Source organism: Macaca mulatta, chromosome 1, assembly GCF_049350105.2.
Source record: "Macaca mulatta isolate MMU2019108-1 chromosome 1, T2T-MMU8v2.0, whole genome shotgun sequence".
In the NCBI taxonomy this organism is placed as follows: Eukaryota; Metazoa; Chordata; class Mammalia; order Primates; family Cercopithecidae; genus Macaca; species Macaca mulatta.
This window is the reverse complement of record NC_133406.1, coordinates 69,515,791-69,541,339: the sequence shown is the minus strand read 5'-3', so window position 1 is coordinate 69,541,339 and position 25,549 is coordinate 69,515,791. Positions and strand designations below refer to the sequence as shown.

The window sequence follows — 25,549 nt, the reverse complement described above, 5'->3', positions numbered from 1 at the left end:
TTTTTCATTTCATTGATTTCTGTGTTTGCCTTTGACTTTTGTATTTTGTTTTTTGATTCTTTGGTATTTAGTATTCTGTCAATCTGGAACTTGTTTACATCCCCCCAATTTTAAGTTTCTCTGTGAATTTATTCAATGGCTGGCTTGAAGAACATTTTAAAAAGTCTCTATGTCTTCTACAATGTGCAGTTATATGACCACCACCACAGTTCCATTACCTCCTAAAGTAAATTTTTATACTTTTGATTTATTTGCTTTGGTGACTTAATATTTGTGGGTAGGGATATTTTTACTCTTTATTTTAGGAAAGTCATAGTACTTTTTGTAACACACACCCATTAGTTCTTTGATTTGTATACTTACTGGTCTAGCATTTTACTATAATCAATAGCCAGTAGCCAACATTAGAGAACTAACTAATCTGTGCACTTACATGTAATAAATTATTATGTGGCCATTAAAAATCATATTGTGGGAGAATAATGACAGCTAATTTTGTATGATATATTGAATTTCAAGTTGTATAAACCAGAATTTAAGAATCATTCATTTTTTATTTAAAAAAGTATACGTATACACAGAGAAAAATAACTGGAAGATATAGTATAAAATTTTAATAGTGTTTTCTTATCCCTGGATAGTGAGATTTGGGGTAATTTTCTGCCTTGTGTTTTTCAGTATTCTGATTTACTACAATGAATATATGTTGTTTTAATATTCAGAAAGCCTTATCTTTTTAGAAACCTATTTAAAATAATGTTTTAAAAATAAATTTTTGTCGGGCATGGTGGCTCACACCTGTAATCCCAATATTGTGGGAGCACAAGGTGGGAGGATCGCTTGAGCCCAGGAATCTGAGACCAGTGTGGGCAGCAAAGCAAGACCCCGTCTCTACAAAAGTAAAAAAAAAAATTAGCAGGGCATGGTGGCGGAGGCTGAGGCAGGAGGATCACTTGAGCTCAGCAGGTTGAGGCTGCAGTGAGCTTTGATTGTGCCACTGCACTCTAACCTGAGTAGCAGAGCAAGACCCAACCTCAAAAATAAAAATAAAAATAAGCCAATTTTGAGGGCTGGGTATGGTGGCTCACGCCTGTAATCCCAGAACTTTGGGAGGCCGAGGCGGGCAAATCACCTGGGATCAGGAGTTTGAGACCAACATGGCCAACATGGCAAAACCCTGTCTCTACTAAAAATACAAACATTAGCTGTATTTCATCATGCATGCTGGCGGTCCCAGCTACTTGAGACTGTGGTAGGAGAATTGTTTGAACCTGGGAGGTGGAGGCTGCAGTGAGCCAAGATTGCGCCACTGCACGCCAGTCTAGGTGACAGAGCAAGACTGTGTCAAAAAAAAAAAAAAAAAGAAAGAAAGGAAGAAAAGCAAAGAAACTGAAAAATAAACGCATTTTCTAGTTTGTATTTGAATTTTATTGTAATTTTGGTAGTGTCAGTATTTGGAGTTTTTCTTTATTGTGAATATGTAAATCTACTCAGAGCTGAGCTATGTATAAAACTGTTTACTTTTACTTTCTTGCACAGAGTTGTTCCTAGATTTAATAATTTTTGTTTCTTTTGCTTACTTTGGTATGAAATGATCACTAATTCACCCCCAAGTCCTTTTCATTTTTAGATCTCCTTTCAAGTCATTCAGATGCTTCTCTGCCAATTTCATCTTTTTTGGAAAGTCTGTTTGGGAAATGCCTAACTTGCTCCAGTTTGGACTGGTTATCCACTAAGTCTGGTATACAGCCAACATCCTGATTATCTTTCTTCCCTATCATCCTCTCTCCTTGGTTGTGTTCCCAATTTTTTTTTTCACATGTCTTTCTCTTTCTTGGTTTATTTCTCATTTTAGGGAAGCACATCATCCAATATCTTCATGAGAGCAAGAGGTTAATTTTTCAAAATGTCACACACTTGAAAATATTTTTCTTTGCTTGCACCTGATTGATTATTTTGCTGGGTGGAGAATTCTAGGTTGAAAGTAGTTTTTCTTTGGGATTTTTTTTTTCCCTTTTTTTCTTCCCCCAAGTCAAGTGCAGTAGTGAGGAGAACAAGTTCAGTCTTTGTGAACAATCAATTGAAATAACTCACTACGTTTCTCCAGGATTTTGAAGTCATTATTATTTTAATAATAATCTCTACAATATTTTTTGCTTTCAGTAGCTATTGAGAAATTCCAAGTTAATCTGATTCCTTATCCTTATATGTGTCTTCTTTTTCCTTTCTGACGGTTTATTGGATTTTCTCTTTTTATTTATTGTTTTGAAATTTCATGGGGATGTATGTCTTGGTATAGGTCTGTTTTTATCCACTGTGCTAGCTATTTGATGTCCCATGTCAGAGTGGAAATCCACACCCTCAAATGCTCTTTAACTACATCTTTGATTTCTTTTTCTCTGTTCTTTTTTCTGGAACTCTTGTTATTTGAAGGCTGGATTTTGTGGAATTGTCTTCTAATGTTCAAGTCTTTTCTCGTTTTTCATCTTGTTTTTAAATCTCCTGTTTGGAAGATTATCTCAACTTTATCTCTTGGTTTTTCTATTGAGACTTTTATTTTTACAATTATGTTAATTTCCAGCAGGTCCTTTTTTTTCTTATTCTTGTCTCATGGTTATTATCATCATCTCATCCCTTACCTCAATATAGACATTAATGCTGGTCTCTTGAAGTTTTCTTTTTTGTGTAATGCCTGTTTCCTCAGATTCTTTATTTTTCTGTTTGCTTTGTTCTCTTTCACGTTAACCTTTTTCAGGTCTCTGGCAATACATGACTATGTAGGTAAGGAAAAACGTTTCCTTTGCTCTCAGGTTTCGCAGCTATGGGTTGTTTTGTTAGCCTAATTAGGCTAACAAAAGACAGATTGACAAGAGAAAAGGATACACATTTTATTTGATGTTAGCATTTTTTATGTGGCACAGGGGGCTTCATAGAAAAGAAGTGAAAACTCCAAAGAAGCATTTAGATTCAGGATTTTATATACTCCTTCCTTCCTTCCTTCCCTCCTTCCCTCCTTCCCTCCTTCCCTCCTTCCCTCCTTCCCTCCTTCCCTCCTTCCCTCCTTCCCTCCTTCCCTCCTTCCCTCCTTCCCTCCTTCCCTCCTTCCCTCCTTCCCTCCTTCCCTCCTTCCTTCCTTCCTTCCTTCCTTCCTTCCTTCCTTCCTTCCTTCCTTTTGTTTCTTTTTTTGATAGAGTCTCACTCTGTTACCCAGGCTGGAGTGCAGTGGTGCAATCTTGGCTCACTGCAACCTCCACCTCCCAGGTTCAAGCAGTCCTTCTGCGTTAGCTTCCCGAGTAGCTGGAACTACAGGTGTGTGCCACCATGCCTGGCTAATTTTAAAAAAAATTTTTTTAGTAGACATGGGGTTTCACCATGTTGGTCAGACTGATCTTGAACTCCTGACCTCAAGTGATTCGCCCTCCTCAGCCTCCCAAAGTGCTGGGATTACAGGAGTGAGCCACCATGCCTTTTCTTTTCTTTTCTCTCTTTTCTTTTTTTCTCTTTTCTTCTCCTCTTCTTTTTTTAAGAGACAGGGTCTCACTCTGTCTCCCAGGCTGGGGTGCAGTGGCGTGATTATAACTCACTGTAGCCTCGAACTTCTGGACTCAAGTGATCATCCCCTCTCACCCTCCCAAGTAGCTAGGACTATAAGCATGCATCAGCATGCCCAGGTAATTTCTTTTTAAATTTTTTTTTGTGGAGATGAGGTCGTGCTTTGTTGCCCATGCTGATCTTGAACTCCTAGACTCAAGCAATCCTCCCACGTCAGCCTTAGTGCTGGGATTACAGGTGTGAATCACCAAGCCTGGCTTTATATCCATTTTAACAAAGGGTAATAAATTGAAGAGAAATGACTGGATGAAGGAAACAGGTTTGAGCTTCTAAGAGTGGCAAATTGTAGGAAAGTGACTAGGAACTACATGGGGGAAACTAATGGAAGGAAAGCATTATTTTAATATGGTTTGCTGTGACGACTCATCCCCGTGTTGACACCCCATTCGTGGTGATAGGAATATTCTTTTCTTCCTAGTATCAGGAGGGTAACTTTCGCATGGGGAGTGTATGCCTTATTTCAAGCCAGAAGTGGGGATGACATAGAGCCCTTCACACATCTGCTTTTCTCATCCCCTTCAGCTGTCTGTTCTTGTTTTAAGAGTAAGGGATTAAAATGTTGATTTGTAGCCAAGCAAGTGGCTGTGGCTTATCAACATTGAGCCTCATTGTAGGGTGATCTTATTGGAATATTTCACTGGGGAACCCCAAATGTCAATATTTTTAGGTCTTTCCTCTTGAGGTGATAGATTTCCTAGAGGAGATTGTTCCAAATTCTTGGCTGCCATATCCTGGGAGCTTAGTGGGTGAAGGGGAGGGAATCATAGAGATGGATCTTTGTTGGCAGTAAACACATGTTTATTTAGTCCTAATGTTGTCAGGATGATTCTAACTTGTTATTTAACCTCACCCTGATTTTGCCACAGGCTTGTATTGACATAATTTTAACTTAGTTCTTCTCAAAGGAGATTGGGGTGGAGTCAGGATGTTTGGAATTACCTTTTGGATTGTAACAGACTATTGGCCAGGCAAGCTAAAAGTTTTGCAATACTGGTGAGCTGTAGGAAGAAGAATTGCTTCACCCAAAATGCCACTAGCTCCCCTTTTGAAAACAGTACAAGTTTAACTTAAACCAAATCTTAATGCCAGTGAAAGTTAATTCCCAGGTATTATCTTTGACTTTCCTGCTGTTCCCTAATTCATGCTTGACAGTGGTATTTCTGATTTTAATGATATTTGAAATTGGAATTCTAAAGATTTCTTTTACATAGGTGGGCAGAGTGGAAGCAAGAAGACTAGTTAGGAAGTCATTGCAGAAGTCCAGGCAAGAGCTATTGGTGGCTTGGATTAGAATGGTAGTAGTAGAGAGGGCCAGGCATGGTGGCTTATGCCTGTAATCCCAGCACTTTGGAGGCTAAGGTGGGCGGATCACCAAGACCAGCCTGTCCAAGATGATGAAACCTTATCTCTACTAAAATACAAAAAAAAAAAAAAAAAAAATTATCCAGATGTGGTGACGCACACCTGTAGTTCCAGCTACTCGGGAGGCTGAGGTGGGAGAATTGTTTAAACTTGGGAGGTAGAGGTTGCAGTGAGCTGAGATTGTGCCACTGCACTCCAGCCTGGGCAACAGAGTGAGACTGTCTCAATAATAATAATAATAATAATAATAATAAATGGTAGTAGTAAGAAGAAGAAAAATAGAGGATCCGAATGTATTTTGAAGGCAGAGGCCACTGGACTTAGAGATGGATTGAATGTGGAAGATTAAGGAAAGGGAGGAATGAAGATAGTCTTAGATTTCATCTTCAGATGACTGGGTGAACAGCAGTGTTCTTTGCTAAGATGAGGAAGACTAGGGAAAAGAGCCAGTTCTGTATCAAGCATATTATATTTAAGATAATCCCATCTGGGCCCAAAGACAATGTTGATTTTTTTTCTTAGATACCTTGCCCCTTTAGACTTGGTTATTATTCAGCTGTCACTAAAAAAAATACTTGATTATTTGGCTATATACCTCTCTACCCCTCCTTGTTGTTGCCATCCACCATCCTTATTTGTTGAGGATTTTGGGACTTGGCTTGTCCACCCTATTCCCTGGCATAATCATAGGCAACTTTAGGGGCTGCAAGTGCAGTTTATCCGAGTTCCTGTCCTTAACATTTTTTGACATGAAGCATGTCAGCAGTGATGATATGATATTGTGGTTAGGAGTAGGTTCCCCTACTTCCTAACTGTATAAGTTTGAAAACAGTGCTTAACCTTTTGTGTCTCATTTTCTTCATTTGCATATTGGGGATGATACTATCTGTACATTTGGAATTTTGTGAAGATTAAATCAGAAAATAATGTAAATTATTTTCTATTACTAATTCTAGTGCATGGCACATAATAAACATTCCATAAATGTTAGCTATTGAGATTACTACTTATACATCTGTTTAATAATATCTGCTACTGTTAGTATTTTAGTTATGTAACCCCTGCAAAAGCTACCTCTTGAGCCTTGCCCTCTCAAATTTTAACCTCTTAAAATTTAAGTGCCAAAGGGATACTGACCATGATTTCCTAGTGTGTACAATGTACTTGCTTTAAAAAAAATAAAATTAAACATCAGCACTTCAATTCCAGTGGTTCTTACTTAGAGATATGTATTAGAAGGATTTTCAAAAGTCTGGGCCTTCCCTTGGGAAGCTTGACTAGAATGTTGTGGAGAAAGGGATGACATTAGCATCTCTATGTATGATTGCCCTCCCTCCATCTCTTTTCTAGGTAGTCAGCTGTTTGTTTGCAAGGCTTCTTTCCCTCACCAGTCTCTCCTCTATTAATCAGTACTTTAAGCCACTCTCTCATGGCCACTCTTAATTAACACCCTCCCTCGGATGAATCTAATCCGGTCTGCCTCAAACCTGAACTGCTGAAAGCCACAGTTCTCCAGCTATGTGAAATTCACTTATGATTATTTTGACTCTCTAATTTCTTATTTTTGTTGTTGTTGTTTGTTTGTGTGTTTGTTTTTAGAGAGAGTGTCTATATATGTCACCCAGACTGGAGTGTAGTGGCATGATCACAGCTCACTACAGCCTTGAGCTTCTGAGCCCAAGAGATCCTCTGCCTTAGGTCCCTGTGGTCTCTAGAGTAGCTAGGACCACAGGTACATGCTACCACACCCAGCTAATTTTTAATTTTTTTTATAGAGACAGATTCTCACTTTGTTGCCCAGACTGGTCTTGAACTCCTGGCCTCAAGGGGTCCTCCTGCCTCAGCCTCCCAGAGTGCTGGGATTACAGATATGAGGCACCGTGCCCAGCTGGCTCTTTAATCTTTACTATTAGACTGATTTTCGTATGACACAGTAGGCACAGGGCTCTTTTAGTTACTAGTGATTCCAAAAGTGACTTTAATCCCATTGCTCAGGATCTCTATGATACTATCAATTAGATCTCCTTCATTTTTGCAACAAGTTTAAGTAGCATTAATGACATTGTTTCATAAGTGAGAAAATGAAGGCACAGAAGGATAGAATAGTTTGTTGCATCAGCTTGTGGGCATAATAAGCAACCTTTCTTCTCTCCGTTAATTCTGTTTTGTGGGCCAGTATAAATGGCTTTAGTGTCACTGTTTTAAGGAGTTTTTGATGGGTTGTTGCTTCTGTTTTCTTTTTGAGATGTGAACTGTCCAGATTAATTCTAATCTGTAACTTTTGGGAAAAGTATATTGATATACATGTTAGAGAGTGTGAGTGTGTGTGTGCGTGTGTTGTGTGTGTATGTAGTAGATGATAACCCTTAGCTTTGGTTTTCAATAACAATTTTAAAATTTATTACAATTAGAAAATTTTTCCTCCAGTTTTTATTCAGTTGTCCTTTTTCCCTTTGGAAATAGTAGACCTGACCCAATTCTTTTTTGAGAATTCATTTCATAGAGCAGCATGTTAGAATATTTTTGTTCTTCCAGTCAAGTGCAGTGTAAGAACTGGCAGGCATCCATAGCTTCTTTTCTATCCCTTGGTTAAGATATTAGCTTTATTACTCTATTTACTGGTCCTGGGATAGCAGGGCATAATCTGAGGAGCATAACTACTTCATCTGTGAAATAAATTGCTCATTTTAATCTTGATTTTGTTGGTGATTTAACTTTCTAACAGTTGTCCTTAAATGATGCTCTAAAAGAATACCATATATATTGGAAATTAAATTTGTTATTGAATAAAATTAGGATTATTATAAAATTCAACATGACCTTATTGCTACCTCAGGATAATTTCTTAGTAAAACGTTGATCCGAACTGGGTGTGGTGGCTCATGCTTGTCATCCCAGCACTTTGGGAGGCTGAGACAGGAGGATTGCTTGAGCCGAGGAGTTCCTGACTAAAAAAAAAAAAACACACAGAAAGAAAGAAAAAAAGAAGAGTTGATCTAAGTACCTTCATTTTGTTTTGTTTTGTTTTGTTTTTCGAGACAGAGTCTCACTTTGTCATCCAGGCTGGAGTGCAGTGGCTCAATCTCGGCTCACTGTAACCTTTGCCTCCCAGGTTCAAACAATTCTTGTGCCTCAGCCTCCCAAGTAGCTGTGATTACAGACATATGCCACCACACCTGCTAATTTTTGTATTTTTTAGTAGAGACAGAGTTTCATCATGTTGGCCAGGCTGGTCCCGAACTCCTGACCTCAAGTGATCCACCCACCTTGGCCTCCTAAAGTGCTGGGATTACAGGCATGAGCCACCACACCTGACCACCTTCACTTTTTTGATTTAGCATGCTATGTGAGTCTTGGTAAACTGACATTTGGTCTGAAAATAAATTTTGACTAAGTTCTGGTTGAGAGATAAAACATGTAGTGGATTAACTCTTAATAATTATACTTTAAAGTATAATTTCTGAAAGTATTTAAAAGTGAACATTAAAAACCATTTATAATACATAATGTTAGATTATATATAATGTTCTCAGTATTAAAAGTATAATGCAATTCTTTTCCTATACTTGATAAGAAAGACTATAATTTTGGGGAAAATAGAATGGAAAGGGGAAAGAGAGGATGGGAAAAATTGAGGGAGGGATTATATTAATTCCTTAGGGCTGCCATAACAAATTACCACAAACTGGATTTTACAGCAGATATTTATTCTTTCACAGTTCTGGAAGTTAGAAGTCTTGAAATCAAGGTGTCAGCAGGGCCATGCTCTCTCGAAAGACTCTTGGGGAGGCTCCTCCCTTGCCTCTTCCAGCTTCTTCTGGTGGTTGTCCACCATCCTTGGTGTCCCTCGGCTTGTAGGTGCGTCACTTGAATGTCTGCCTCTGTCATCACATGGTGGTCTCCCTGTGTGTCTCTCTGACCACATTTTCCTCTTCTTATAAGGACTCCAGTCTTACTGGATTTAGGTTTAGGTCCCACCCTAATCCAGTATGACCTCATCTTGATTCACAGATTCTGGGTAGACATGAATTTTTAGAGTATACTGTTCAACCCAGTACAGAGAGATCCAAATTCAATTTATATTTTCATATTTAAACCAGTCACACTTACTAGATTTATCTGCTTTATATAAAGCAAACAGATAAGATATATTTTATGTAAAATCTTATTCTTATTTGCAGTTATATTGACATATATGCCTTCCCACTGCATGGGCCTAGGTATCTAGTATTTTCCACTCATGCAGCACAGACTGTGTTAAAGGACTATTTGGTTATGAGACATCTATTAATACAGATGGAGAGCCAGAAAACTTTCCACATTACCCGCTATTTATAGAACCAAGCTAGTCTTTCTTGAGTTTTAACTGCTGTTCACTTTAGAATAATACTTGAAATGTTTTTATTTATTTTATATCCACAATACCTAACCGTGCCTGATGCTGATTTATTGAATGAAGAATGTATTGATGAAAGAATGTTGTGCACGTGTGTGTGTGTGTTTGTGTGTTCGTATGTCCGTGTGTCTCCATTGGAGGGTTGTCAAGAGGGGCATATGGGGAGTTTTCATTTGGTTAGTATATTCTCTGTCCTTTTTAAAAACATAACTAGGCTGGGTGTGGTGGCTCAGGCCGGTAGTCCCAGCACTTTGGGAGGCCGAGGTGGGTGGATCACCTGAGGTTGGGAGTTCGAGACCAGCCTGACCAACAAAAACCCCGTCTCTACTAAAACTACAAAATTAACTGGGCATGGTGGCGCATGCCTGTAATCCCAGCTACTCGGGAGGCTGAGGCAGGAGAATTGCTTGAACCCAGGAGTTGGATGTTGCGGTGAGCCGAGATCACGCCATTGCACTCCAGCCTGGGCAATAAGAGCAAAACTCCATCTCAAGAACAAAACAAAAAAACCACGACTAATGGTATCCCTCATCCTATTCTACACTTTGCTTTTATTACTTAAAGTATATCATTTCATATTAGTACATAAGTGCTATGTTTGCATAATATTCCATTTCATAGATATAATTTACTTAGCTGGTCTCCCTTAAAAATGTTTTTAATTGTGGTAAAATATGCTAACATGAAATTCACCTGAATTTTAAAAATTCATCTTAATTTTTCAAATGTACTTAATTTTTCAGTCTTGTTAAGTATATTCACATTGTTGTGAAACCAATATCTAAAACTTTTCCATCTTGTAAAACTGAAACACTGTACTCATTAAACAACAATTTCCCCCTCCCCCCAGCCCCTGGCAACCACCTTTCTACTGTTTTCATGAATTTGAGTTAGCCTCTCTTTCTAGTTGTTTTCATCTTTGCTTTTACAATCAAAGCTGCAGTGAGTAGCCTTGTGTACATGTCATTTTGCACATAAATGAGTGTATCTGTAGGATTCATTTCTAGAAGTAGAATTCCTAGGTAAAAAGGTTTGTGCATTTGTTAATTTTGAAATATAGTGCAAAATTGGCTCTAAATAGGTCTCCCTATCCCTATTTCATCCAGAGCTTTTACACACAGGTGGCTTGACTTCTTTCCTTGTAGCAGTGAGTGAGATAAAGATAGGGTAAAAGTGAATACTAATATAGAATCGACCTTTGGTAATTCATATCAAAAAATGCTAGAAGCTTCTTTGCAGAATTCTGATGTTTGAAAACTGAGGCTTGAAATAAATTTACTGCAAAATGAGGTGGCCGAGTGCGGTGGCTCATGCTTGTAATGCCAATACCTTGAGAGGCTGAGGCTGGTAGATTGCTTGAGCCCAGAAGTTTGAGATCAGCCTGGGCAACATGTCAAAACCCTGTGTCTACAAAAAAAATACAAAAATTAGCTGGACGTGGTGACACACACCTGTAGTCCCAGCTACTCAGGAGGCTGAGGTAGGAGGGTCACTGAGCCCAGGGAGCTTGAAGCTGCAGTGAGCCGTGATTGCACCATTGCACTCCAGCCAAGGTAACAGAGCAAGATCCTGTCTCAAAAAAATTAAAAATAAATAAAAAACGAAATGAGGCATAACTACATAGAAATACCAATGTTTCCCTTAGAATGTACCGATGGATTTTGGTGCAGTGACTTTTCATCTGATAACTTCAAATAATTTGGCATTTTTATTAGTTTTCTTTTTTTAAGGTGAAAGTATGTATTATTATGTCTGAATATTTTCTTAAAAAAATAGAATCTGAAGGGTTGGGAACCACCTGTCATTGATGATCAGTATTAACAGTTTGAAATTTGTTTTTCTAGACTTTTCAGTGCATTGAACAACACATAGATGGTATTCCTGCTTTAAAAAGATGGGATCATGCTATATTTACTGTTTGGTGATTTGGCTTTGTTTAGTTGATAATATGTCTTTTTTGGGTTAGTGAATAAGAGGTATCCTCCATTATTTTAATGGGTTTATACTCTCCTATTACATCATAATTTTCTTGTCCATTCCCTTGTTGGTGAACATTTAAGTTGTGATAAACATTCTTTATACATATATCTTTGCTTATTTGAACAAAAGTTTCTGTAGGATAAATTCTAGGAAATAGAACTTCTAGATCAAAGGTATGACCATAGCTGGGCATGGTGGCTCATGCCTGTAATCTCAGCGCTTTGGGAGGCCAAGGCAGGTGGATCACTTGAGGTCAAGAGTTTGAGACCAGCCTGGGCAACATGGTGAAACCCCGTCTCTACTAAAAATACAAAAATTAGCTGGGCGTGGTGGTTTGCACCTGTAATCCCAGCTACTTGGAGGCTGAGGCAGGAGAATTGCTTGAACCCGGGAGGTGGAGGTTACAGTGAACCAAGATCGTACCACTACACTCCAGCCTGGGTGACAGAGCTAGACTGTCTCAAAAAGAAGGAAGGAAGGGAGGGAGGGAGGGAGGGAGGAAGGAAGGAAGGAAGGAAGGAGAGAGAGAGATTATTTGGGGGCTCTATAAAAGTTATATTAACATTCTGATTTGCATAGGAAATAAACTTAGTTGTAAACTTTTGGATGTTTTAGCTAGGTGACATATCATTAATATACATCAGTTTTTCTAATATAAGGTTTGTGATATTATAAAAATCTTTAATATGACAGCTTTGAAACTTTTTATTCTTACAGTGATGGAATGGGGAGAAGATATTAAAGCAGTTTCAAAAGATGAAGCAGTGATGTTGGTGAATCATCAGGCAACAGGAGATGTGTGCACACTGATGATGTGCCTCCAGGACAAAGGACTGGTAAGCTACCCTGAAGGCAGTAGGTAGACATCCAGAAAGGAAGGTTAAAAGGAATCCATTCGGCCGGGCATGGTGGCTCACATCTGTAATCCCAGCATTTTGGGAGGCTGAGGTGGGCAGATCACAAGGTCAAGAGACTGAGGCCATCCAGGACAACATGATGAAACCCCAACTCTACTAAAAATATAGAAATTAGCTGGGTGTGGTGGTGCGTGCCTGTAGTCCCAGTTACTCAGGAGGCTGAGGCAGGAGAATCACTTGAACCAGGGAGGTGGAGATTGCAGTGAGCCGAGATCATGCCACTGCACTCCAGCCTGGAGACAGAGCAAGACTCCATCTCAAGAAAAAAAAAAAAAGGGAATCCATTCAAGTATCTTACTGTGCTTTGAAATATAGACATAGACTTTAGTATGTATACTACTTTCAATAAAAGTTTAGAAAATATTAAATTTTAAAAGGAAAAATATATCATTCTAAGTCACCCAGAAGTGGGATGTAGAGACTTAAAAAAAAACTGGGACAATGTGAATTATATTTCTTTCTTTTTTGTTTTTTTTTTTTTTTGAGGCGGAGTCTCGCTTTGTTGCCCAGGCTGGAGTGCAGTGGCCGGATCTCAGCTCACTGCAAGCTCCACCTCCCAGGTTTACACCATTCTCCTGCCTCAGCCTCCCGAGTAGCTGGGACTACAGGCGCCCGCCACCCCGCTTGGCTAGTTTTTTTGTATTTTTTAGTAGAGACGGGGTTTCACTGGGTTAGCCAGAATGGTCTGGATCTCCTGAGCTCGTGATCTGCCCGTCTCGGCCTGTGAATTATATTTCAATAAGACTGTTTTAAAAAATAGTAACTGGGATGAAAGCAGGTTAATATAGTTCAAATTGAGGGCTATCTGGAGATGAAGCAGTGGATTGCCAGTTTGAAAAATACAAACACAAAAAGCTGCTTCGGCCTGGCACAGTGGTGCAGCCTGTAGTCCCAGCTACTTGGGAGGCTGAGGCAGGAGGATCGCTTGAGCCCAGGAATTTGGGCTGTAGTTCTTTACGCTGATAGGTGGTCTGCACTAAGTTGAGCATAAATATGGTGATCTCCTGGGAGCAGTGAACAACTAGCTTGCACAAGAAGGGTGAACCAGCCCAGGTTGGAAATGGAGCAGGCCAAAACTCCTGTGCTGATCAGTAGTGGGATCATGCCTGTGAAGAGCCACTGCACTCCAGCCTGGGCAACACAGCAAGACCCCATCTCTAAAACAAAAGGTTGGGGGAATATTGCTTATGATAGAATAAATATTTATAAACTGAGTGGATTTAAAAAATAAATTCAGTCTTTAGCCTTAAGAGGTTATGTTCATAGAAAACTAAATAAATACAAAGTGTATAAATTAATGGAGTTAATGTGTGACGTAATAGTAAATAATCAAATCAATGGAAGTTCATTAAGGGCTTAGTAGTTATGATCACTGACTATACGAAGTGTAAATACCATCCTATAAGATACAATTCTTCTCATCAGGGTGCTGACAGCCTAGTGGCAGGTGGAAGAAGGGTATCACAAACAATGCTTTTTTTTTTTTTTTTGAGATGGAGTTTTGCACTGTTGCCCAGGCTGTAGTGCAGTGGTGCAATCTTGGCTTGCTACAGCTTCTGCCTCCTGGGTTCAAGAAATTCTCGTGCCTCAGCCTCCCAAGCAGCTGGCACTGTGGGCATGGGCACCATGCCTGGCTACTTTTTGTATTTTTAGTAGAGACGGGGTTTTGCCATGTTGGCCAGGCTGCTGGTCTCAAACTCCTGATCTCAGGTGATCCACCCACTCTTGGCCTCCCATAGTGCTGGGATTATAGGCATGAGCCATAAACAATACTTAATTGCCAAATGAGATGGCTTCAGTGGAGGGTAAGTGCACCGTGTACCTCATGGACATGGAAAACTTTATGAAGGGGAGAGGACATACACTTGGCCTTGAAGGATGAGTAGAGTTTAGTTAGGTAGAGTGGTAAAGCAAGGACTCCTTTCTTAATGAAGCAATCTTGGCAAAAACATCAAAGTGAGAATAAGCCCTAGTGTGTTTAGGTTTCAGAGGTTTTGATTCACTAGGTTAGGGTAGAGTCAGAAAATGAGAGGAGATTAAAGAAAAATATGTTTTATTATTGTAGAATCTGTTTTTCTTGTCTATCTGAAAAGCAGTGGCATAATCTTGCTGGAATGTGGAATACATTAAATCTTTTCTTATATTCAGGATCTTGAATTGTTAAAAGAGTATCACTGTGTAGATATATTTGCATTTATAATAATATTTATTGCCTGTCCCCTAAGTTCATGACATTAAAATTTTGCCAAACTAGGCCGGGCACGGTGGCTCACGCCTGTAGTCCCAGCACTTTGGGAGGCCGCGACGGGCGGATCACGAGGTCAGGAGATCGAGACCATCCTGGCTAACACGGTGAAACCCCATCTCTACTGAAAAATACAAAAAACTAGCCGGGCACGGTGGCGGGTGCCTGTAGTCCCAGCTACTTAGGAGGCTGAGGCAGGAGAATGGCGTGAACCCGGGAGGCGGAGCTTGCAGTGAGCTGAGATCCGGCCACTGCACTCCAGCCTGGGCAACAGAGCGAGACTCCGTCTCAAAATAGAATAGAATAGAATAGAATAGAATAGAATAGAATAGAATAGAATAGAATAGAATAGAGCAAAACTAGTTGATTTGGCTTTCTATAAAAGAGACTCTCCAATTAGTTAACATTGTTACTCTTACAGATAGGATCATTACATTTATAGTGATTATCCTGAGGGCCTACAGTGTCCTTAAGTGTTTTTTTGAATCTCAAAGGGTGATTAAAATGGTCAAGATAAATATGTCTAACTGTATTCTAACACCAGTTTGGCATAGATGATAACTGTATTAACCAGAATATTAGGTAATTTAAAATTCCCCACTCATGTGGACAAAAGAAAGTTTGGTTGGCTTGTTTGCCTTTATAAAAATGTTTAAGTCCCAAGTAGTTTTTTCATTTCGGATTAGTTAATACTGAGCATTCTAAATAATGCTCTGATAATATTGAATAATTTGAAATCTAGAAGAATATTTTACTTTCTTTTATAAAGGAATAACTGAGAAATATAAGGGTAGAAGCATTATAATCTCTCCCTGCTGCCTAATAATTACAGAGCAATATTAATTTGTATTCACTAGTAGGAATGTTTACTTGATTTATTTTATACTTTATGGATACATTCGAAGAAGGAAGGCTATTGTGGGCCAGTTAAAAAATATTACTTTGATGGTAATGTAATTATAGCATAGCTTTTTGAATTCAGGGGATTTCTTGAAGCCCCTATTAGTTTCTCAGTGGGAGTACTATTGGCATTTTAATAGGACAACAGTGTTGCTGAGAACTGTCCTGGGCACTGCCAGACGTTTTGTGTACCCAACTGCCACACAGTAAATGCTAGTAGCACTCCTTAGTCCACAGTAAATGCTAGTAGCACTCCTTAGTCCACAAGGACCAAAATTATCCTGCAGTTTCCATACTCACCCAATGGAGAACCATTGACCTTATTATAATTTCAAAAGGAAAAAAGAGTGCAGTCATTTGTTTAAGTCTCTATACGATGTTCTGATATGTAAAAAATCTGTGCATTCAGATAAAGAATAATTGATATAGATTGATTTTGTCTCTTAGAAATAATGAAAAAGTTCTGAGTGACGGACCTACCAAACATTGACAGAGTTGATTTAGGCAGCTTATGTTTACTCATCCTTCTTTTGAAGAATATGAAACAAAGGATTAATTGTATTTTCTGAAAGTGTTGGTCCTTTTTTTTTTTTTTTTTTTGAGACGGAGTCTTGCTGTGTTGCCAGGCTAGAGTGCAGTGGTGCCATCTCAATTCACTGCAACCTCCGCCTCCTGGGTTCAAGCGGTTCTCCTGCCTCAGTCTCCCAAGTAGCTGGGACTACAGGTGCCCGCCACCACGCCCGGCTGATTTTTGTATTTTTTAGTAGAGATGGGGTTTTGCCATGTTGACCAGGGTGGTCTCAATCTCTTGACCTAGTGATCCGCCGGCCTCAGCCTCCCAAAGTGCTGGGATTACAGGTGTGAGCCATCGTGCCTGGCCTGGCACCTTTATAATAAGTGTCTGTGAATTGTCTTGGCCTTTTATGACAATTTATGATAAAACTAAGAATTTTTATTTCTGTCAAAAGAACTTTATTAAATGTTTTATAAACATTTATTGACTTATAACATTTCCCCTAAAATAAGTTGGAACAGAGCTATCCTTACAAATCTCAGAAAATAGTTTGGCTATCTTTACTGAATTTATGTTTTAAGTGACCCTTCTAACTGAAGAGATAAACCCATCGTGAATGAAAAGTTAAATATAAAAGCTAGTTATTTGGCATTTAAAACCCAGAAGTCAATAAATTACAACTACAATTCATAATGTGTCTAAAGCTAAAATGCTTTATAGGTTGAATCCACTGCTTTTTGTTTGTTTTGGGGACACTTTTCAACAAATTTCATTTAGTCCAAATCTCAGTCTATTTAAACAAAGTACTGTAATCATCATTTTAAAGCGAAACAAGATGGGATGCTGGTGATTATCTTACTCTATATTAATTGCTTGAGGTATCAGTTCTTTATTAGGCATATATCTTCATTTAAAAAAATGATTTAATATTGTAAAGGTGATGGAGTAGGAGTTGTGTAGCTGGAAAACTAAGGCAGAAGCTGTAATATATATCATCTGTGGGCTTTTATAATGCTTTTATAAAAGCAGCACATGGATATCAGTGTTTTAGTTTTTTCCATATGTGTAGGTTCACATAAATTGGTTCTTAGAGATGATGTTTGCATCTATTGTTCCCATGGGAAACCAAAGTAGAGCTTACTGCATTCTTGATTGAGGTTGCAGCTTTCACTTCAGTTAAGGCTTATAACAAGGAATGCTATTTCCTCAGCGGGAAAGAACAATTAACTGATTCATTAATTAGATCCTGTTTGTACTTTTAAAATTTTTTTTTTTTGATACGGAGTCTCTCTCTGTCACCCAGGCTGGAGTGCAGTGGCTCAATCTTGGCTCACTGCAACCTCTGCCTCCCAGATTCAAGCAATTCTCCTGCCTCAACCACCCAAGTAGCTGGGATTACAGGCATGCACCACCACACCTGGCTGGGGTTTCACCATATTGGCCAAGCTGGTCTCAAACTCCTGACCTCAAGTGATCCACCTGCCTCTGCCTCCCAGAGTGCTGGGATTACAGGCATGAGCCACTGTGCCTGACCTGTACTTTTAATTTTTAAATTTGCATGGAAGAAAGTCTTCTGTCCTCGATATAGGTATTAACCCTTATCAGCAGTGGATAATATTTTTCTATTTAAGGACTAAGGCACTACAAATATTTTTATCCTGGCAAAGAGCATGATTTTGCATACACTAATAAATATTCTTCATAATAGAATATGTAAATCATTCTATTATATTAATTTTTAAATGTTTTTATTTTGGACACTAACTTTTTATACTTTGCCATGAAGCTACACTCAGATTCTGTAAAGCTATAAGTGAATGTTCATTAAATATATAGTCTTCTTTGATAACTTAACCATTTTGTTGTATTGTTTCAAAATATTTTGCAAGTTATGTAAGAATTACCAGAGACTTTGTTTGGGGTAGAACAAATTTGAAATCATTAAGTCCAAATTTAAGAAGTTAATTGAATTTCATTTTTTATATAGTGATATATGTACCTATGACTTAGGACTCAAAGACTTGGAATCAAGACCTGTAATTTTTCATGTAGACAGTGTTAGTAACTGTGCTTTGTTTGTAGAAATAGAGGTAGATTTAAAATATTTTGGTTAATTAAAAGTATGCTTGGATGATTATATTTAAAGCTTGGAGACTCGGCTTGACTATAGTCAGGTTTCTTCTATCCAATATTATTTCTTGCTTTTCAATATTTTAGGTTGTTGCTCAGATGATGTGGTTGATGGATCATATTTTTAAGTACACAAACTTTGGAATTGTTTCTCTGGTCCATGGAGACTTCTTTATAAGACAGGTAAGTAATAAGCACTTTTTTCCTGCAGTGATAGCCGGTCAAATTGATTATTGATTATAAAAAGAGGTATAACAAAACCAATTATAATAGGTAGGGCTACTGCTAACCGGTTTCAGGGAGCTCTGTTTTGTTTTTTTTTTTTTTGGAGACAGTCTTGCTCTGTCACCCAGGCTAGAATGCAGTGGCACCATCTTGGCTCATTGTAACCCTCCACTTCCTGGATTCAAGTGATTCTCATGCCTCAGCCTCTGGAGTAGCTGGGACTATAGGCATGCCACTACGCCCAGCTAATTTTTGTATTTTTCGTAGAGATGGGGTTTCACTGTGTTGGTTAGGCTGGTCTGGAACTTCTGACCACAAGTGATCCACCCGCCTGGGATCCCAGAGTGCTGGGATTACAGGTGTGAGCCACCGTGCCCAGCTCAGGGAGCTCTTTCTCTGAATCTTTGTTCCCTAACCATTTATTTCAATCTCAATTTGAGTATGGATAAGTACTAAAATACTTAAAATGCAAACATTCTAACCTCTACTTTTCTCCCATTTAGAGGGTACAATTTAGTTTAGTAAACATTGCCCACTATTCAGTTTCTTAGCTATGTGAATTGGGCAAATTATTTAAACACTCTAGTTCCTTTGTTTTCCAAACTTGAATAATATGTAATATCCCCCACAATGGTGGTTGTGGGGATTAAATGAAGTAATACCTATAAAGCACTCGGAACAATGCCTGCTACCTTCATCATCATTTTTATCTTGATTACTACTATTGTATCACTATTATTTTTATTTATAAGGCACTGTTGTATAATATAGTAGATATCTAAATTACGAGTAGGCAGATTATTAAATAAATTAATAAATAATAAATAAGTTAATGTAATAATAATAATGGGAGATGTTTTGGGAATTCATAGTGGGAAAAATAAGTTATCAGTTTTATGTGAATCCAGAAAAACTTCAGAGGAGAAGATGATACTTGGCACAAGTTTTAAAGAATAAGTATGGATTTGATGGAGGAAGGTGTATTGGGAAGTCCCAAGCATTAGGAATAGTTTAGGTAGGAAGAAGAATGATAGCCTCTTATCAGCACTACATTATTTTCTTGACTTGTTACTAGTATTACATGCTTTATTTTCACCAGAATGGATGACTGAAATATGATATGTAAACGCTTTTATGTATGACAATACCACACTTATTTGGTGTTTACATATTTAACAACCTGGATTGTGCCGTGCTTCGCACATAATAATTACTTAATAAATAACTGGTGAATCTAATTAAGCCTTTTCCAAGAACCGCAAATTCAGAAATAATCTGGAAGTGAGTAGAAAAACTTCTAAGTTCTGTGAAAATAGGTGTCACAAGACACCTATACTTTACTCCAGACAGTTTTATGTACTGGACATTATATCATTTTTTTTTTTGGAAACACCCTTTGTTCTTCTGAGCAGAGAAACAAATATAAGCATAGCCTGGAACCACAAGAAGTGGCAATTGGGAGTGGACACAAGGTCAAGACAAAATAAACTGATCAGGACAACTTAACAATGATCCTAGTGTAATAGCTCAGAGAAGGCAGCAGAACCAACAATTAGAAATCTTAGCAGTCTCAGGGATCTGAAAAGCTAGCTGAGCACCTTACCTCGTTTCCAGCTTTAGGAAATAATTGAATTTATAGTGTAGTGTAACAGTTGACCCTAATGATGATCCTCAGGCATCAGGAAGAGGGGCTGGGCTCTGTGGCTCATGCCTGTAATCCCAGCACTTTGGGAGGCTGAGGTGGGCAGATTGCTTGAGGCCAGGAGTTTGAGACCAGCCTGGCCAACATGGCAAAGCCCTGTCTCTACTAAAAATACAAAAATTAGCTGGGATGGTGGCACACACCTGTAGTCTCAGGTACTTTGGAGGCTGAGGCAGCAGAATCACTTGAACCTGGGAGGCGGAGGTTGCAGTGGGCCGAGATTGTGTCACTGCACTCCAGCCTGGGCAACACAGCAAGATTCCATCTCAAAAAAAAAAAAAAAAAGAGGCTAAATTATACTAGATTATCAGTGTACTTTTAGATAAAAGTCGAAAATTAGGTACTCCAAAATATTTTCTTGTGATTACTATGTGAAGTTTTGCATACATAAAGATTATATTTCGAATTATCTAGAAAGTTTACAAATTTATTTCTAAAGAGCAACATTTTTTTCTCTGATAGACTAGTAATAAAAATCTATAACATGAGGGGAAGGAAGGGAAAAAGCATTAATGTTTAAAAGAAAAATTCTCTTGAGACTTTACTACTAGACCATTTTGACAAGCTTTTCCAAGAATAGTAAAAATATTTTGTGTATAATCTTGAGAACTTAATAGCTATCTTAATCATAATCAGTTCACCTCAGTAAACTAAGAAAATGTCTTACATGTTTTCCATTTGGGATACATTTGATCTAAAGACTGAAAGCATACTAATTATTTTGAGGAGCTTCTGTAATTTTGTTGGCTGGAAAATACTGACAAATTGATCACACTGAAAGAAAGAACCTTTGTTGTAAGCTTTGGGCCTTCCTACAAATTTTTCTAGATTCTTCTTTTTAGACTTCAGGTCATCTTCTTTTCTCTCTTTCCCTCTCAACTAAGATACAGTCCATTAGAATGTCTTTTTAGCTTTTCTTTCACATTTTTTCCCGAATGTAACTACTTATCATCAATGCAATATAATTGAATCTCATCACATTCCCTTGTGTGCAATACTGCAAGTCTTCTAACTTATTATCTCCTGTGGTCTTTTGGTCACAGGAGCCAGCAGATTTTATTTATTTTATTTATTTATTTATTTATTTATTTTTTGAAACAGGATCTCACTCTGTCACCTCAGGCTGGAGTGCAGTGGTACCATCGGGGTTCACTGCATCCTCGAACTTGTGGGCACAAATGATCCTCCCGCCTCAGCCTCCTGAGTAGCTGGGACCACTAAATGTGCCACCACACCCGGCTAATTTTTGTATTTTTTGTATAGACGGGGTTTCACCATGTTGCCCAAGCTGGTCAGACTTTTAAACATAAATAAGATTATAACACTTCCTTGTTCAAAACTATCCAAAGATGTCCCCTCCAAAACTACTTACCATGCATAAGACTCTTCTCATTTGGTCTCCACCTCCCTCTGTAGCTTATTTTCCTACCACTGACTTCCTTGTTTATCACATTTCAGCCACACTGGCCTTGGTGATGTTCTTTGAACATGCCATACTCATTCCCATCAAATAAATGACCTTTGTCCTTTTCGTTCTTGTCACCTGGAATATTCTGCCTTGCATCTTCACATGACTTATTCCCTCACATTTTTACCTCCTCATAGCGGGTTTCTCTGACCCTCTTGACCCTTTCTATCCTTTTGCTGTTTTCTTCCTAACACATATTACTAGTTGAATTTCCACTCCACATATACCATCTTCCCAAACTAGAGTGTAAGCTCCATGAAAGTCTCTTATTTCCTCCTCTATGTCTAGTGCCTAGGACAGTGCATGGCACATAGCAGGCACTCAGTAAATAGTCGCTGAATTGATGAATGGCTGAACTTTCAAGGGCAATCAGAACAATTTCCTTTTCCTTCAGAAAGACAGATTTATTTATATAAGTGCTAATAACCTCTCTTTACCACTGTGGTCAAAAAGGGAAGTAAGGTGCCAGGGGAGGGAAATCACTATTCTATTCTATGACTGGATTTTAATTTAGAAGCTGTAATTTCTATTTAATTTTATGGCATTAATTTTGGATATACCTGTACTTATTACATGTGTGTGTGCCTTCTAGGGAAGATCTTATCGTGACCAACAGCTGCTGCTTCTCAAGAAGCACTTAGAAAATAATTACAGGAGCAGAGATCGAAAGTGGATTGTTTTGTTTCCAGAAGGGGGCTTCCTCAGGAAGCGGCGAGAAACAAGTCAGGCATTTGCCAAGAAAAATAACTTGCCATTTCTTACAAATGTTACTCTGCCAAGGTCTGGGGCAACAAAAATTATTTTGAATGCACTTGTAGCACAACAGAAAAATGGAAGTCCAGCAGGAGGAGATGCTAAAGAATTAGGTATGATGGTTTTTAGCATTTTTTACCTTGTTGGAGTTAAAGGATTTTCTGGAGTTACAGAAGATGATCATTGTTCTTTTTTGTATTTATAATTTGTGTTAAAAATAATACTTAGGGAGAAGATGAAACTGTAATTTTTAAAAAATGTTTCCATTTACAAAAATAGTCTGTGCTTTTAGTAATTTACTCAAATAATACAGAAATGCATAAAGTCAAAGATGTCTTTCTCCTGTCTTACTTATATGGAGCCATTCCCACGGCTGCAGTAAACATTCTTACAAATGTCTTTACATATTGGTGGAACTATTTCTGTAGTACAGATTCCTAGAAGTAGAATTGCTAGACTAAAAGATATAACTATAGAAATGACATGTTTGAAAAACTAATCTTTTCATTTATCAAATAATATTTTCATTTACCAAATTGAGAAAGCTTTTTGGTCTTCTTTTTGTTTGTTTGTTTGTTTGTTTTTGTTTTTTTCCTGGATTTTCTTGGGAGACAGTCTTGCTCTGTTGTCCAGGCTGGAGTGCAGTGGTATGATCATAGCTCACCATAGTCTTGAATTCCTGGGCTCAAGCGATCTTCCCACCTCAACCTCCTGAGTAGCTGGGGTTGTAGGCACATGCCACCATGCCTGGCTAATTCTTTAGTTGTTTTGTAGAGATGGGGGTCTCACTATGTTGACCAGACTAGTGTCAGACCCCTAACCTGAAGTGATACTCCTGCGTTGGCCTCCCAGAGTGCTGGGAGTATAGGAGTATAGGTGTAAGCCACTGTGTCCAGCCTTGTTTGTTTTTAATACAGAGAACTAATTTAATGCAATTTGATAGTATTAAGAGCATTAAGTGTTAATAAATGACTCAGTTATTCCACTGCAAATATTTATCAAAAGGAAATAATCTGAAATGCAGGCAAAGAAGTTTATTACAGATTATTTATAATAGCCAAAACATTGGAATTAGCTAGAAGTGAGAATGGATTAGTAATTATCAAATATCCATACAACGAAATACAACACAGCTGTTACAAATGATGTTTATGGAGTGTTTGTATTGGCTTGGAAAAATATTTATGCTCTTCTGTTAATAGGGTGGGCAAACATGCAACTCTTCTGAAAACAATTTGAATTCAAGTCTGTAAACAACAAGGCAGTAGGAAATACGTGAAAGGAAAGACACCAAAATGTTAGCAGTGATTGCTTTTCTGAGTTGTAACATTATGGATTATTTTTCTCTATTAATGCTTTTCTGAATTTTCCGTTTTTAAAAATAATGTGTGTGTATTACCTTCTCACCATCAAAAAGCAAATCATACTCAAAGATGCAACTATCTTTCAGATAGCCTGGTAAATTATAAAGTTTTGCAGAAGATATTTGTGCCCATAGCGTGGAGACTGTTTTGAACAAGTTACCTAAGATACTGCTGTGAAAGTCTGGTTATAAGTTAGAAAGCTGAAAGGCATTCACTAGGCCTGTTTCCTTTGCAGTATTTTGCTATTTCTTTTCATATTCTTTAAATAAAATAAAATAATAATTGAAATGATTGGCCCTCAGAAACAGTATGTTTTTAAATGGCAATTAGGACCAGACATAGAAATAATGTCTGTGATTTAACTCAGATTTAACTGCGTTTTCCTTTTATTTGTTTTTCCCAAGCAGCTGCTTGGCAGTCAGCTCTCTTAATCTTTCATCATCTATTAAAAAGACAAATTGGAAGAGTCTTTTAATAGAAAAGGAACGTTCAGAATAGTTTCACTGCTGGAGAGACACTGTGGCAATGGCAGCCAAGCCAAAGCTTGAAGGCAAATGTCTTCCAAACAGGATTAGTTGCACTAATAAAGACTGCTGTTTTAAAATAGTTCCACCCAGGCAATATCCTGTGGTGGTCTAGATCTCAAATGTAGGGGCAACTGTTATACTGATTGCATAATAGTGAAGAAAAATGGTTGTTTTCTTTTAGAGAGAACTAGTTTACGTTTGTAACTAAAGCAGAGTAGTTTATTTTTTAATCCTACCTTAAAGTTTTTCATTCTACCTGTTTAGAAGAAAAACCGTAAGTATACCTGAAAACTAGTTTTACCTGTATTTTATTATTATTTTCCATGTTTTGATATTTTACATTTTATTTTCTTTTGTGTTTATGTTAATTAGCATTTTATTCCATGTATACACAAACCATGCCTTTGTGTTTGTTTTAATATGTGATCCATACACATATACCAAAATTAAGTTCTGTCTGATTAAAAAGATTAGTATTTTTGTTACCACGTGATTTAACAGATATTAAACTGAATTTTGGTGTTTTTTCTCATCATTTAATTATAAAAATTTTCAAACATACATAAGAGTTTAAAGAATTTTGCAGTGGATATCTGTGAGCTGACTAGATTATCTCTTCATCATTCTATCCATCCATTAATCCATCTTGGTTGTTTCATTTTTTAATGTGTCTAAAAATAAGCTTCATTAGTATGCTTTACTCCTAAACATTTCAGCATGCATATCATTGGTAGCTTGTTAAAGTGTGTTTCTTTACATAAACTCAGTTCATTTAGCAATATGTTATTTTTAAATTATTTTTTTTACTTGTTTTACAAGTATATTTTTCTCCTTCACAATGTTGTTCTAAAATCTTTACAGAATTTAAGGCCAGTTTTAAATTATTTGACATACGAAAGTAATATATCATTGATTCCTAATGCACATTTGGACTTATGCTTGAAAATGAGTTTTCTTTTTTTAGGAATTTCTTACATACTTCAAATAAAGAATGGACCATTATACTCTTAAAGTCTGGCCATCAGTATCCTCTGTGATGATTCTGCTCTCAGTTCTCGCTCACCTTTGTACCCCATGCTGGGATAAAAACAATGTGCAAAGGATCAAACTTAGCAGAACTTACCATCCCCTCTCCACAACAGTAGTCACCAGTTGTACGTTCCAAAAGGCAGGAAGCTTTATTGCTTTATGTGTACATATAACTCTTGCTAAAACTGAGGGAGATATTTTGCTTTTTATTTATTTATTTTTTTTATTTTTTGTGTATTTTATTTTTTTGAGACGGAGTTTCACTCTTGTTGCTCAGGCTGGAGTGCAATGGTGCAATCTCAGCTCACTACAACCTCCACCTCTTGGGTTCAAGCGATTCTCCTGCCTCAGCCTCCCAAGTAGCTGGGATTACAGGGGTGCACCACCACACCTGGCTAATTTTGTATTTTTAGTAGAGACAGGGT

General features: G+C 37.8%; 1 protein-coding gene across 11 annotated transcripts in view; it reads left to right on the top strand.

Moving 5' to 3' along the window:
• LPGAT1 (lysophosphatidylglycerol acyltransferase 1) overlaps positions 1-25,549 on the top strand; it is a 96,208-nt gene that overhangs the window by 31,506 nt on the left and 39,153 nt on the right. For all 11 annotated transcript variants that reach the window (XR_013394961.1, XM_077937371.1, XM_077937361.1 and 8 more), the window contains 3 exons: positions 12,068-12,186; positions 18,144-18,239; positions 22,044-22,317. Coding sequence is in view for 10 of the 11 variants with exons in the window: in XM_077937371.1 (XP_077793497.1) it covers positions 12,068-12,186; positions 18,144-18,239; positions 22,044-22,317 (489 nt within the window). In the remaining variant the exon portion in view is untranslated. The remainder of the gene's footprint in view (positions 1-12,067; positions 12,187-18,143; positions 18,240-22,043; positions 22,318-25,549) is intronic.